At 36.5% G+C, this 16,360-nt stretch overlaps 1 protein-coding gene across 1 annotated transcript in view; it reads right to left on the bottom strand.

Annotated features, from left to right (window-relative positions):
• dok6 (docking protein 6) overlaps positions 1-16,360 on the bottom strand; it is an 80,745-nt gene that overhangs the window by 21,487 nt on the left and 42,898 nt on the right. The window contains exon 3 of the mRNA XM_083530314.1: positions 15,828-15,942. Coding sequence (XP_083386440.1) covers positions 15,828-15,942 — 115 coding nt within the window. The remainder of the gene's footprint in view (positions 1-15,827; positions 15,943-16,360) is intronic.

Here is a 16,360-nt window from a genome sequence, read left to right as displayed (position 1 = left end):
ATGATTTAATGCAACGCACTCCTGCTGCCTGATTGACTGATTGGATAATTACATGAAAAATATAAAAAGTGCCTGGATGACTGGATATTTTGTCCAATGTAGTTATTTTATCCCTGCTATATTTTAAAAGCTCCATATTCTCTGTATTCATGTTGATATTTATAGTACATAGAACAAAACTACCTATTGATTAATGTATTATAATTACAAATTGATTTAATGCTGATAAACATTATTAATATTATATGGTAATTATGTATTAGAATATTATATGGTTATTATGACTTCTTTAATATAAAAAGAACAGCATCCAAACCAGGTCTCAGCTATGATTTTTCACGTCCTTGCACAATCTCTGTAAACTCTGCCTATATTTAGTAAAGAGTTAAGTGTACACAACCTCACAGATTTTATAAGGACAGTTCTCCCCCTCATTGCAGGGTATCCAGCACAGGATAGCGTGCAGAAGGGCTAGTATTGTCGTCAGTGATCCCTCCCATCCTGCCCACTCACTGTTCACAAACACGAAGTCTCGTAAACGGTACCGGAGAATCACAGCCCGAACATCCTGACTCTGTGACAGCTTATACCCCCAGGCTGTCAGATTTATAAACAACAGCCACCCTCTTCCACATCCACCTCCATGGTACCATTACACACACTGAGACACAATGTATAAATACCGCAGTGTGGCCTTTTGGCTTCTACACATGTAAATATTGCCAAGGCTACATTTAATGCATGTTCCTCTGCACTGTTAATGTTTTTATCCTGCCTTTATTTATTTATTTGTTTGTTTGTTTTAATATTGATTTTTAATTCAGTGTTGCACAGTACTTAGTAGGGCGGTAATGGTACACAAAATTCACAGTTCGGTATGCACCTTGGTTTTTAAGTCACGGTTCGGTTCAATTTCAGAACACTGAGAAATAATGCAAAACATAAAACTGCTTGACATTTTTTTTTATTAAAGTACGGTAGTTTATTATTATTAACATTTGTGATCATCAATAATTGAACAGTTTACATTTTTAAAACAATTTTAAATAAATAATAGTTAAATAATATCTAAAATAATATTTTATAATATTTTATAAAAGTAAAACAGATCAAATTAAATTAATGCAATACACATTTTTATTATATTGATCACATTTATTCAAGAAAATTTAATAAATGAAAACATTCAATTGAATAGTTTACATTGGTTTGTCCCCATTTGGGTAATACAGATACAGTGCTATGGATACTTTAGCGTTTTCATGCATATATAAATAAATCTTATTTCCGGTACAGAGTGAATAGCCATAGTGACACTGCGCTAAATTTAGTTTTTTTGTTATACCTCAGGCATTGTTGTGTATGTTTACAAGCTTAATAATAATAATTTTAAAAAATGCACTCAAAGTGCAAAGCAGAGACTAAACAAACTCTCGGTCCGCCACTTAATACCTTCCTGAGGGAATTCAGAGTTTAACTATGTTCCGCACGTAAAAAGGATTGCACTACCAAAAAGCCCAATTCATTCCAGTATGAATACATGCACCATTACACCCCTAGTAATTAGTGTAATGCTGCTTAAATAACTCACATAAATCTATACAGGCTGTGTGTACGATTATGCTAAATATTACCGGGACAGTTTTTTAGCTTTAAGTCTATTTTATGGGTTATTGTTTACTGTTGATTTAAATTTCTTGCAGCTGATTTGTCAATATTCAGACAATATAGTGTACTACTTCTGGGTTCTTTTATATTTTAGTTTGTTTTATACTGGAAGGTTGTGTCTTTAAGTTGGTTTGAATTAAGAGGTTTTTATCATGAAGTTGTTGTATTTTTTATGTTGTTTTAGGAGGTTTTGTCTCTATGTTGTTTTTTCCTGGAATGTTTTGTTTAACATACTGTTTTTTACTGGGAGGTTTTGTCTCTAAGTTGGTTTGAATTAAGAGGTTTTTATCATGAAGTTGTTGTATTTTTTATGTTGTTTTAGGAGGTTTTGTCTCTATGTTGTTTTTTCCTGGAATGTTTTGTTTAACATGCTGTTTTATACTGTGAGGTTTTGTCTAGATTTTGTTTTGTATTAGGAGGTTTTATTCCATATTGTTTTGTCTTGTATTAGAAGGTTTTGTATACATATGGTTTTATATTGGGAGGTTTTATCTCCATATTTTTTGTATTTTGTCTTCATGTTTTATTTAGAGAGGTATTGTTGCCATGTTGTTTTTATTGAAAGGTTTCATCTCTGTTATTTTATACTGGGAGTTTTTTTCTTGATGTTGTTTGTATTGGGAGATTTTTTTTTATGTTTTGTCTATTATTTTGAGGTTTTGTATACACATATTGGGAGGTTTTATCACCATATTTTTGTATTTGTAGGCTCTGTCTCCATGTTGCTTAATTTTGGGGAGGTATTGTTGCCATGTTGCCTTTTATTTGAAGGTTTCATCTCCATGTTGTCTTGTTTAGTACTGGGTTGTTTTGTCTAAATTGTTTGTCTCGTATTAAAAGGTTTTGTCTACATGTTTTATATTGTGGGGATTTGTCTGCATGTTTCTGTTTAAAGGGATATTTTGTCTCACATACTGTTTTAAACTGGTTGGTTTTGTCTTGATGTTTTATATTGTGAGGTTTTATCCCCATATTGTTTTGCATTGAGAAGTTTTATCTACATGTTGTATTAGGAGATGTTGTCTCCATGTTGTTTTGTATTTGGAGGTTTTGTCTACTACATGTTGCTTTATATTTATAAGTTTTAAGGTTAGTCTAAGTCTTGTTTTGTATTGGTAGATTTTTATCTACAATAGAGATAAAAATACACAGTATTCACTGTAGTTCACTTTTTCCACATTTTATGTTACAGCCTTATTCCATAATGGATTTAATTCATTACTTTCCTCAAAAACATGAAAAAAGTTTGTTTAAAATCTTTGCAAATGTATTAAAGATAAAAATAAAAAAAATACAAAGAATCACATGTACATGAGTATTCACAGCCTTCACCATGACACTCAAAATTGAGCTCAGGTGCATCCTGTTTCCACTGATCATCCTTGACGTGTTTTTTACAACTTGTTTGGAGTCCACCTGTGGTAAATTCAGTTGATTGGACATTATTTGGAAATGCACACACCTGTCCATATAAGGTCCCACAGTTATCAGTGTATGTTAAAGCACAATCCAAGCCATGAAGTCCAAGGAATTGTCTGTAGACCTCAGAGACAGGATTGTATCAAGGGAGACTTGTCAGGATTGAGAGAAAGATGAATGTAGCAATGTACAGAGACATCCTTGATGACAACCTGCTCCAGAGAGTTCTGGGTCTCAGACTGGGGCAAGAGGTCATCTTCAAACAGGACAACGAGCCTTAGCACACAGCCAAGATAACAAAGGAGTGGCTACAGTGAGAGCCCAGACTTGAACCTGATTGAACATCTCTGGAGAGATCTGAAAATGCCTGTGCACCGAAGCTACCCATCCAACCTGATGGAGCTTGAGAGGTTCTGCAAAGAAGAATGGGAAAACTGCCCAAAAATAGGTGTGCCAAGCTTGTAGCATCATACTCAAAAAGACTGAAGGCTGTAATTAGTGCCAAAGATGCTTCAACAAAAAATTGAGCAAAGGCTGTGAATACTAACAGTATGTATATGATTTTTTTTGTTTTTTATTTTTAATAACTTGTTTTCAAAAAGATTTCAAACAAACTACTTTAATGACGTTGTCATTATGTGATATTATTTGTATAATTTTGAGGAAAATAAAGAATTAAATCCATTTTGTAATAAGGCTGTAACATAAAACATAAAAAAAGTGAAAAGCTGTAAATACTTTCTGGATGCACTCTAAGTTTTTAACCTGCCAACATTGTTTTTATAAAACACAGTTCCAGTGCAGCAATTAATGATATTTTGAACAGACATTTCAATTCATTTTAGAAATCTACACAGATAAATAATACAATCCATAAAAGTTCTACTACAGCTCTCCCAAGACTTTGTGACAAGATGATTGTTATTTATAACATAGAACTGGGTAATGATTGATTTCACAACTCCCAAATTCTTCTGTGAGCACTATTGGGGTTATTACCTGGAAGTGGATCATCATCAACTGGCAATGCATAAAAGCTCCTCACAAGATTTCTGATCAGGGGTCAGAATGATAGTCACAACAATAGGCCAACAGCCAAGGACCATTCAGAAAGTGCTCCAGTAAAATTGGAAGCAGCAGATGTCAGGGAAAAAACAATAGGCAATGTGCCCCACCACCAAGCTCCATTATTGAAGATAAGGCATATTGGAGCATGTTTGCTACACAAAATTTGGGAAGGTCTGTAAATTGATAGGATACTGTATTCTGATCAGACAAGAAATAATCAAACATTCTGGCAAGAAGCCACAACATTTAAAATAGAAATGGTTTTGAACAAAAAAAATAAATACTACACCAGCAGTGAAGATTAAAGGTGGAAGTATCATGGTATGGGGATGTTTCTTTCTCATGCCACAGAATCCATATTATTGAAGGGAAGATGAATGGAGTAATGTACTGGGAAATTATTGAGACAAATCTGTTGCCATCCACCAGGAAGAGGATGAGACACAGGTGGACCTTCCAGCAGGACACCAATTCAAAACGTACTGCAAAGGTGACTCTGAATTGGTTCCAGATGAATAAAATAAAGTTGTTGGAACGCGTAATAAATCACCAGACTTAACCCAATAGAGCATTTATGAAGGAAACTGGAGTCCAAGATTTTCAAGAGGGCCCTCCGGAGCATATTCAAGATTTAAAGACATTCTGTTTAGAAGAATAGACCAAAATTCCACCTGAGCACTGTGAGTGATAGTTTGATCATACAGGAAGAGTCTTGAAGCTGTCATTGCAAACAAATACATTTTCACCAAGTATAGAAAATAAAATTTCAGTTAGTGGGGTTCAATTGTTTTTTCTGTGTCATTCTAGTTTATTAAATATAACCTTTTATGTCTTGTAATATTATAATATCTAATTGTATTGTACCTTTCCTGAATTAATAGCAGTGTCTGGCCAAATTTTCTTGTAAATTGCTGCATTTAAGCAAATGTTTGAAAAAGAAAAAACTCAACTACTTTAGAAAATATTAACCAAAAACTTATTATAATAGGTGGATTGTTTTCTTGAAGTTTGATGGCTGTATAGAATATTCAATCAAGTTTCAATTGGCAAATACCACACACTTGTGCTAGTAACAGTGAAAAGCCCTTTAGAGTCAAATCTGCCATCATGTGAGCCTCAGTGAACACATTTTTCCTCAGGGGAAAAAAAACACAACCCAGAATATATTACTAATAAGGCTCAATTCCACAAGGACCTGGTACAACAAAAGTTAATTTAGCGTCATGAGCGTTGGTTTACATTTACAGCATTTGGCGGACCCCCTTATCCAGAGTAACTTACATTTATCTCATTACAACAGCAGTTGAGAGGCCCAGCAGTGGCAGCTTGTGGTGGTGGGATTTTAAGACCTTTTGATCAATGTTAGAAGCTGAGCTGAGCCAACCTTCTTATAGCCTCGGCCATCTATGTGGAGAGTAACAATTCTAATTCTCAAATCCTCAGAGAATCTTTATCATGAGGTGCTGAGTTAAATATCCAGTGGTCAGTATGAGAGAATTCTACTCAAAGCACCAAATTTTAACTGCTTTAATACAAAATACACAAATTTGTTTGGTCCTATTAAGCAGACAAAACAATGAACGTGATGAATAGAACATGTGGCTCAAGCGACATACAACTGTTATCACTTAGGGTGTACTCACTTTTGTTGCCAGCTATTTTGAGAATTATGGCTGTAAGTTATTTTCGGAGGACAGTAAATCTGTTCTGCTATACAATCTGCAAATTGACTACTCTAAAATATATGTGGAAAAAGTTTTTTTTATAGGATGCATATACTTTAATATCAGGATGCATATACTTTATTATATTGTGTAACATCATGCATGTTATGGAATTAGTTACTATGCGAAACTACTGTCACATACTGTAGATGTTAATGTAGAATTTGCTCATGGGACTTTATGTAGCCAGGGCATATACGTACAAGTATCTGACATATATTTCTTTATCTGTCAAAACCAAACATGGTTTACATTACCAATATAGATCAATACTCTATTATAATCAATATCTATCTATATTTGACAAACATATCAGTCAAATCTTATGATTTCATGAGGTTAGAATTTATTAAACAATAACTAACTTACAGAGTGTCTCTAAACCCGTAGCAACACCTCTGGCTAAGTGAATTGGCAAGGTGCAGACTAACTGCAGTTAAAAAATATTTAACAAGAATTTTTTTAATAAATTTTAATTTTAATAACTTCTGGTAATGACAGTAAATCTACATAGTGTTAAAGTCTAATCAACCACACCCACACACCCACCCACCCAATAAACACACACACACACACACACACACACACACACACACACACACACACACACACACACACACACACACACACACACACACATATGCTCTGTCCTGAACACTTGGGAGGTTATTCATCATTTCTTCCAGCATTTTTCTCTATATCCACCTCCTCACAATAAAATGGTGTGTGTGTGTGTGTGTGTGTGTGTGTGTGTGTGTGTGTGTGTGTGTGTGTGTGTGTGTGTGTGTGTGTGTGTGCGTGTGCGTGTGCGTGTGCGTGTGTGCATGGGGTGTTAGAACAAGGGCGAATTAACAGCCCAAGACGGGGTGACAAAAAAGTCGATGATGAGAAAAGGGCGTATAATTATCCCTGTCATGCACACTGTTCACACTCACACACCGTGAACTCACATTGTTTTTAGAATAACATGATATGGGCATAAGTATTTGGACACTTGATTTCTCCAGTCTTGATTTCCCCAGAAGTGATTTTTCCCCAAACTGTTGTCAAAATTTTGGGGGCCCACAAATTTATAAGATGTCCCTGGACCAATAATAGTTTTCCCTTCATTTTTAACTAGGAGGCCCAAACCTGTTCCATGAAGATATGCTTTACATGGGTTGGAGTGGAAGATCTTGAGAGGCCTGCTAATGAGCTCTGACCTCAACCCAAATGTTACTGTTACTGTTTTTGGTTTTGTTATAGTCATACTTCATTACATTCCATACAATTTTTTTTTTTCTTTGGCAGATTTAATATATATTTGCACTATTTTTAACTTTCACTTTATCATTACCTAATATATTTTCTGATATTTTCTCTTATTGAGTTCCTTAATTTATTGCACTGTTTTCTGTGCAGCCGATCAGGTTTAGATTTCCCTGCAAGATGTATTAACTATATGTATCAAAAAGTTTTAAGAATAGCTTTGTTTACAAGAAAGTACTTTATTTGTCTACATTTACACACCATCACCTCCCAGCATTCCTGCTACTCCCATCATTTAGCTCTCCCAGCATTCCTACCATTTTTTGAACGTGCACTGGAAGGCTTTTTTTCTAAGCATTTCAAGCACCTTCTGCGATTTGCGCTGGATCTCCACAATAACGTCAAAACAGCGACCTTTTGTTTTGAAAATTCATCTTTCATTTTAATTTAATCTCAGCCAAATCTGGTGAGTGGGTTGAATGCAGAAGTGAAATCATGTGGATTGTTCTCAGACGCACAAGTTGCAGAATAGTTAGAAAATTTTGGGGGGTTGAGCTCGTTAAAGGTCTTCCTGATCTCTCGTCGTCTTCCAGTGATGTTCTTCCGCTCTTCATAACACCTCAAAACACCTCGAACGACTCGTTGCCGCATCGCCGTATTTTGAATGTATGTCACGTCAAATGTGTCTGTGGCAGATTTGTGCAGTTTAACGCGGAATTTCACGTTTGCCCTTTGTTCTAACTTGCTGTCCATGATGAAATCGCAAACGTGGAAACACACATGGTCGGAATAGCACCAGTTAGCACCATTAGTCTCTAAACTTTTTAATACCACCTCATAACTGTTTGTGACAAATATAATCTTAAAAAATCTTGACACCCTATTAAACACCTTTGGGATGAATTGGAAGGCTGACCGCACCCCAGGCTTCCTTACACTACATCAGTACATGACTTTACTAAGACCCACAAGGGTCTTCCAATAGGATAGGAAAAGTCAGCCTTCCAATATGATCTTGATCCTATCTTAAAAATAACTTTAGTGCTAAACCATTATATTTGGTAAAATCTATGAGGGTAATAATAATAATAAAGAAAAAAAAACATTTATATTTTTAAACATGGATACTAAAATATGTATACAATGAACCACTGCACACACCACAGAATTATAAAATCCCTTTCTCTTCTCTTCTCAATTTTTTCTCTAGAGAGAAAACCACAGTCCCTTTAATACCTTCTAAATATGCTCAGACGTTTCTGCGAAAGCAAAATCCCTGCTTGAAAAATGCTGCCTATGGAAGGAGCTTCCATCTGAATACACCACAGGGGGAATTAACTGTTGCACCATAAATTATTGAACGTAATGAAGACCTACTTTTATTTGAATTGTACATCATCTGAAGTTTTATTTATGTGTGTATTTACTCTGTCATGTCCTTTATGGTGTTATTTTTGGTTTTATTTTGTGTGGACTCCAACAGTGGAGCTGGGAATCGGTGATATCTGGGATAACTGGATTGACTGTGGCGGTACAGAACATTTGGAAGGTGATAACGATTTCTCAGCAGGACTTATCTCAGTATCTCACACACAAAACAACTGGCCTCAGCATTTCACTGACCCTCCAAAAACTAGCTACAGCAGGGGGGATGTGGTGGCTCACTAGTTTGGACTCTGGGTTACTGATCTGAAGGTTGGAGGTTCAAGCCCAACACCACCAAGCTGGCAATAACAAGAAAGCTGGAGGATGGATTTGGACTGTAGTTAATGTCAACAGTCTGCTACACTGACTCAGTACTAGAGTTTGCATCTGATCTCTATCACTGCACACCTCAACGTTTATCTGTAATAAATGGACATTTGGTGCCACCCAGAGTCTGGTTTCTCTTAAGGTTTCTTCCTTATGCCATCTCAGGAAGTTTTTCCTTACCACAGTCGCCACTGGCTTGCTCACGAGAGACAAACTTACACATATAAAGAACAAACTTATTCTTTATCACCACATTATCTGTGTAAAGCTGCTTTGAGACAATGTTCATTGTTAAAAGCGCTACACAAATAAATATGAATTGAATTATATTGGATTAAATATGTGAATAGAACATCTTCATTGTGACAATGATATGCTACTCGGCTTCTATGGAGGCATGCTCCGTTCAAAAGTCAAACCGAAATGTATTTGTTATATTTCATGCTCTCCTACAGGGATTCCCCTGTGTGCAGAGGCGCTCAGTGCACGTAACTGCCCGCGGCGCTACAGAGCGCTCCCCCGAGCTGTCGTGTTTGTTTATGTTGCTCGGTTTTGATTCCTGTCTCATCTTTGCCCTTGTATAATCATTGATCGTATTGCATATGTGTCTTGATTTCTCAGACCGGCATTTAGTTTTCCTGTTCATTTGAGTGCATTTTGCAAAGAATTGTTCAGCAATCAGCCGCTGTATATTTTTGTTTAGCTACATTCTCGATCTAGTTCGGTTTCCATGTTTGTTGCTCGTTGATCACCTGACCTCGGAATGTTTCGCACACAAAACATTTTTTGCTGCACTACAACTGCAACCATCTCCCGTTTACTGTATATGCTTATACAGGCAATTGGATGCATTTTAACCATAAATGTCAGTAGGCTTTCCTAATGGTGTCTTTTTCCTTTCTCTCTTTATCTCTCTTGATTGTTGTTGAGCGACACATGCTCCTCAGATACCACTAATCCTATTTAGTTCTGTTCTTCGGATCTCCCAGTCAATCCTGATGCCCTACTTCTGGATTAAATTCTCATGAAGTGGAAACTTCTTGCTTCTTCTAAGAATGGCTCCACAGGGACGGCTGGAAAAAAACTTGAGATAACCAGAGATGGTGCCATTTACTATCCATGACGATGGATTTGGACTGTATTAATATGAAGAGTCCGGCTGCAATGATGAATTAATAGTATACCGATACCCAGAAGAGGAAGGTTCCTGCTTAATATCAGGGTTTTGAGGTCTGGGAGGAAATGCGGGGTGATAGTGCAAGGCCAAACGGAAGAACCCGATATTGGTAAGCTTCGACCCCAAAAGCAAACCTCAGGTGAGAAGAAAGGATGGCTAAATGAGAGTATGCATCATTAAGATCTACTGTGACAAGCCAGTCCTTGGATCTGATCTGAGGCACGACCCGCTTGAGGGTCAGCATTTTGAAACGAAGTCTCATTAGTAAACTGATGTTAGCTGACGTAGCTCTAGAATAGGACGCAACCCACCGTCCTTTTTGGAAACTATGAAGTACCGGCTGTAGAACCAGGACTCTGTATGATCGAGGAAACACCTTGATGGCCTCAATCCTCAGGAGAGTGTTTACTCATAGTTCCATAACCGGAGCCTGTTTAGCTCCCTTTAGGCGAAACAGCGAAACGCGGTGGACGAGACCCGATCTGAATCATATAGCCTCGCTCTATACGTCTGGCAGAACTTTTCACGTTTCATGTTTCACGTCTTATGTGTCACAAAGTCCATGAGCTACTCGACTTGGGGATTGCTAATTTTCAAGCATCTGTGAACATCAGCTATATACAGTTGATCCATCACCAGTCTTCCATTTTTTTTCTTGAAGCTAGACAAAACTTTTACCCCTGCTAAAAAAACAACAAAAAACCCTTAAAGAATCTGTAATGGTTTTAATAGTTTAATGGTTAATGGTAATGGGAATTGTATTGCATTGAATAGAAAAATCTACTGGTCCTTGTGGGTCTCCACTGGTAATGTGTTGCCTTCTATTGGTGGTATATCTAGTGGATCTAAGGGATGAAGGACCAAAAGAAAAACTTTTGATAACTTGTATATCACATGCTGTTACGTAGTATATGCTAATAAATCCCATTAGGATGTCAGTAAGCATCCGTTTTCAAAAAGGTTGCAATGAGTTTCTGTGGTTTGTTGGATAATAATGTACAGGAAAAACTGTCATGGAAAGCATTTCCTGAAATAAGTTTCTTATGATTGTTACAAAGCAATGACCATGCAAATGTCTTTCATAAATCTTGAAGATACTGTAATTCTTTCAAGAATTACACACATATTTATGGTTCATTTCCACCTAAATTCTGATTCAAATTTTATTTGTAAGTCACATACAGTAAGAATGCATTCACAATAAACCTGTGATTAGCATTACAGCCGGAACTACTGCCGAAGCGGAAAGGCTGTTATAGAAGATTAAACCACTTTGATTGGTCAGATTTTAGCATTCAGCAGCATTGTGACTTGGCAGTTGACAGACATTAGACTGAGAGCAAAACTAAAATATATTTCAGTCTACACAGAAGGGCAGTGGGGTTGCATGATGGTACTTATAAGATGGTACTATTTTAAAACGCTGGACTTATTATGCTTTTATTTGAATTTGGGGAGCAATAGCCCATGCACAAACTCATACTGACTGACAAATAGAAGGTGGATAAGGGTGCATTACAACAGGATTGCATCACAGTCATGTCTTTTGTGTTTTATTTCCTAGGGTTTTTTTTATTTTTTGTTCATTGCCAGAAATCTGCCTTTTCGTATGCACACCGATTGTTCAATTCCCCTCTGAGTACAGACCCCTGTGCATCATGATCACCTTCATCAAGAACACTTTATAAACAGTTCTTAGTCAGATGTTGCATTGTGCATTGCACCTGCTTGTGCTTGTGTTCTGCTCAGCTTGTGTACCCAATTATTATTCTGTCCTTGTGTTTCCTTGTATTGTCATTTCTAGTTATCGTTTTTACGTATTCATCAATGCAGCTATGTCTCTGACCGAGCAAACAATCTTGACCTCTTGTTTTTGTATGTCTATGTAGGTCTGGTCAACTATTTTAAGCAATTTTTAGAAATAATAATAGTAATAATTTCCAACACTTTATTCTCTTCATTTCCTAACATTTTTTTTTGGCTGCACTGCTTCCAGTATGTGTATGTGGATGTTACATTTTTTGTTCAATCAGATTTCAGCCTCTATGTGCAGCCATGTCAATCAAAATCTGCCCAGGGCCTTCAAAATAAGTAATGTTGGCCGATGTACTTTAAACTATATTAGCAATGGGTTGTTTCTTTAACCAATCAGATTTCAAATTTGCCTCACATGGCCAACTAGCTGGCCCAGAAAAGCATCAGAATTGTTCCGTCCTCTTATTGGTTGGTCAGAGCCAAGCCAAGTTCGACTAGCAAAACACGTTTGTAGCGTGCTGCACACATCAATACATCTGAGTTAGACTTTTTTATGCCCAAAATGGCTGACGGAGGAAGATAAATTAATTTATTCTTGGACATTAAAAAAAAACAAAAAACATTTTAAACATTGATTTAAAGGTCGGCCAACCCCGAAGCTAGCTAGCTTGTCTCGGCCCGGGAAAGTTTTTTTTTCGCCACTTTTAACCAGTGCCTACGAGCGGTACCATGCATCTCTGGTGAGCAGGTTGCATTTTATTATTTATTTTTATTATCGTATTTTATTCATTTATTTTATTTATATTTAATGACCCTGTCCCCAGTTCACCACTGTTTTTACCTTGGACCACTTTTAATGGATCCTGACCACTGCAAACCAGGAATAGCCCACAGGAACTGCAGTTTTGGAGATGCTCTGACCCAGTCGTCTAGACATCACAATTTGGCCCTTGCCAAACTCAAGCAAATTCTGCTTCTAACACATCAACTTTAAAAGACAAAATGTTCACTCGCTGCCTACTATATCCCACCCACTAACAGGTGCCATGATAAAGAGATAATCTTTGTTATTCACTTCACCGCTCATAATGTTATAGTGTCATAATGTTAAGCCTAGGTTTTTTATGTGTGTTGCATTTTGTGATTTTCTGCTTGCACTTGGTTTTGTCATGAATGGTTTTTTTTCTACATTATGTCTTGTTAAAATGTTCTTGATGATCTTGCACTAGTGTCTTTCATAGTCCGATTCGGATCTTGTGTCACGTACAGATAACAGAATAAATGGATGTCTCATTGAAAAGATGGATGGACACCCCAGTTTTAAAAAAGAAAATGGCGAAAAAAATCTGGCTTCCAGACCCATATTTTAGCAGAGTGCAAATATGTAACAAGTGTCAAAAAAAAAAAGAGTCGCAGACGTGCCAAACAGCTGGTGGACAAAAAAAAAAAGATATTTTTTCATTTTCAAGCTTGAAGTTACACAAATCCAGGTGCTTGCTAGGCTATGTGTGTGTGCCACCTCAGATTCTGTGCATAAACCATAGCCATGTGTTTTTAGTAAACAGCTAAAACTAACTCATTTGTAGTTGTGTGCTCGAAACGGTTTACAAGGCAACCTTAAGGGGGTCCAGGGGGAACACACTGGATTGGTATTTTTGTATTGTTCTATGAGTTGAATCACCCAGGGCAGAAATATTGTGCAGATACAAGAGTAACAATCTTCTATATAGATAAAGATTTAGGTGTAAACACAATAAGCTTAATCAGATCAAAACAAGGCAGATAAATACTAATAGTTTTCACAAGCGCATACGGATTACTGAATGATGCACTGTGCTTTACACTTCCTGCTAATTAAAGTTTTTATCTGATATAAAATTAATTGCATGATTAACGTTGGAGGAGTTCGGAAAGTAATCTGCGAACTCATTAATCTTGTAAAGCCTAATAGCATAGGGGAGGAAGCACTTCCTGAAGCACTGCTCATTACAACAGGTATTAAAATGACACTGCGTTCCATACAACATGCTAAATTGATACTTTCGCTTGACTTTCTTTGCTCTTGTACATTTACACTAGTTTATTAGGTAGGTCTAGTGAATAATAAAGTGGTGAGACTTTGCTCTGTGTTTACTGAGCCCTGACATTTGTGTTCTCCAATACCGGCTTTTATATTGTCTTTAATTAGCCACGAGTTAGGGTTGACTGAGTCTGATCTCACTATGCAGCACTTTCTTTTTAACCTTTTCAACTCACAGGATCTTTCTAAGGAGTCCGGACATACGTGCGTTTTCTCGTGCTCATTACTGCTCCCCTTTTCTATTTGTTCCAGTGTAGCTAATAAATAAATCCTATAAATTACCGAATAATATGCTTTAAGATAAATAACTGCGTACTAAGAACACCATTAATTAATAAAATAGTTTAAAAGGAAGTAAACAGACTATTTTTTTAAATTTTGTTGCACTTTTCCTTATGAAAATTTAATCTCATCTTAACAAAGTATTAATTATGACCCAGATCTTTGGATTGTTGCATTTCTGGTTCAAAAAAAGTTGTAAGGAACAGCCAGCAAACTAGTTTGGTATTTGAAGAGCTTAAAAAAGTTTCTTTGCAATAGGTCAGAGGTTCTGAGAGAGGGGACTGGGCTCCATAAGGAATTCCTGAAGCAAATACAAGAGGTCATTAGCAAATATATTAGCAAGTTGATATACACGATATAGACAAAAGTATTGGGAAACACAAAGTTGAAGGCACACACTTGTAGGATGTGGTAAAAATACATTTTCCCTTCACTTTAACTAGGAGACCCAAACTTGTTCCTTCATGACAATGAAGTGCATATAGCAAGCTCCATGAACGTATGCTTTACATGGGTTGGAGTAGAAGATCTTCAGTGGTCTGCTATGGAACTGTGAGCTCAACCCTACTGAACACCTTTGGGTTCAGAATTAGAGCATTGACTGTACCCAAGGCCTCAAAATTTAGTGGCACTACACAGGAGAGAATTATAAAAGCAAATTGGGATTAATGTGAAATGAGATGTTTAAAAAGCACATACAAATCTTATGGTTAGCTTTTCACAAACTTCTGGCTATATAATAATCTTATTATTGACTTATTATCTGAACTTCACAGGTTTAATAGAAACTGTAATAACCTCAAGACCTAAAAACATACAAACACACACACACACACACACAAATGGGAACAACATCAAGGATTACTACTGAGCCCGCCTCTAAAGGACCTTGAACATGCATTTCTTACTTGTATGACAATAGGATAATACATATTGTATTACAACATAAATGAATATCAATGTCAACATCAATGTCAAGCAAATATATAAACTGTAACCCATTTTGGGCATCTGTGATTGGTCATTGGTCAGCACCATGCTGCCACTGCTGGGCTCTTGAGAAAGGCCCTTAACCCCTCAACTGCTCAGTTGTAAGTCGCTCTGGACAATTGCATCTGCCAAATGCCATAAATGTATTAAAAAATTAGAGTATGATATGTTTGGCTTCAATATTCCTTTTGCAATAAGGGAGAGTTTGGCTGGTGGGTAAGAATTGACCTGTGACTAAATTGAAAGGAAAAAGTACACCTGCTGTAGTAGGGAAATTGGATGAAGTGGATGTTATTGGCACTAAAAGTGAATCTTTTTTTGCAAATCAAATCCCTTTCTGGTAAAGTGAACTATTTTTGGGTTTGTACTTATAGCAGTGTTTTAGTGCATCAAGTAAGTTATTGTATTAGTTGCTTTGGTGGATTCAACTAATGTGTTTTTTTTATATTTTTAATCGGTTTATAATCTTGTAATTGGTTTTTATACTGACTCACTTACTAGATTAACTTGATTTGTTTACATTCTGTGCATAATAATGCTGCTGTTGTGGCTTAGATGCTCTCTCTCTCTCTCTCTCTCTCTCTCTCTCTCGCTTTCTCTCTCTCTCTGTTCAGCATAATGGCAACGTGCAATACTTTCTTGCGAGGATGGAGAGATCGTTTACCTGAATCACAGGCAAATGTCTTCGACGTCTCATCGCTGAAGATAATTGCCACGGCATGTTTCTTTGTCTCCCGAGGCATTCTGGTAATGTTCTTGATGTTGTGCAGCTCAGTTATCTACGCAAGTAAACGACACAAGTCATTACTGAAATGAATAAAAAGAAGGAACAAAAGACAACGGCAAGAGGAAGATGTAAACATCATGATATGTGGATGGACCAAAACAGGCTGCACTATCTGAATGGATAGTGCAGTTTGTTTGATACAAGAATAGAAAGATTCTACAGTTCAGCAGCTTATTATCTATTATGACAATCAAAACATACAATATACTGTGACATAATGGAAAGGAAATTTACGATATATGCTTGTAATAGGTATAATAAAATGGCTGTGAAACATGTACTCATTTGGATGAATAAAACATGATGTTATGTAAAAATAATCTCAATAAACTATATTGCTGCAGTCACATAAGTCCATTGTTGATAATGTTCTTATAAAACCGTCCCCTTTTTATGTTTCTTTATTTACA

Source organism: Silurus aristotelis (genome assembly GCF_946808225.1).
Source record: "Silurus aristotelis genome assembly, chromosome: 25".
NCBI classification, from domain to species: domain Eukaryota; kingdom Metazoa; phylum Chordata; class Actinopteri; order Siluriformes; family Siluridae; genus Silurus; species Silurus aristotelis.
Note: the sequence above shows the minus strand (reverse complement) of the source record. Positions and strands in the feature narration are given on the sequence as shown.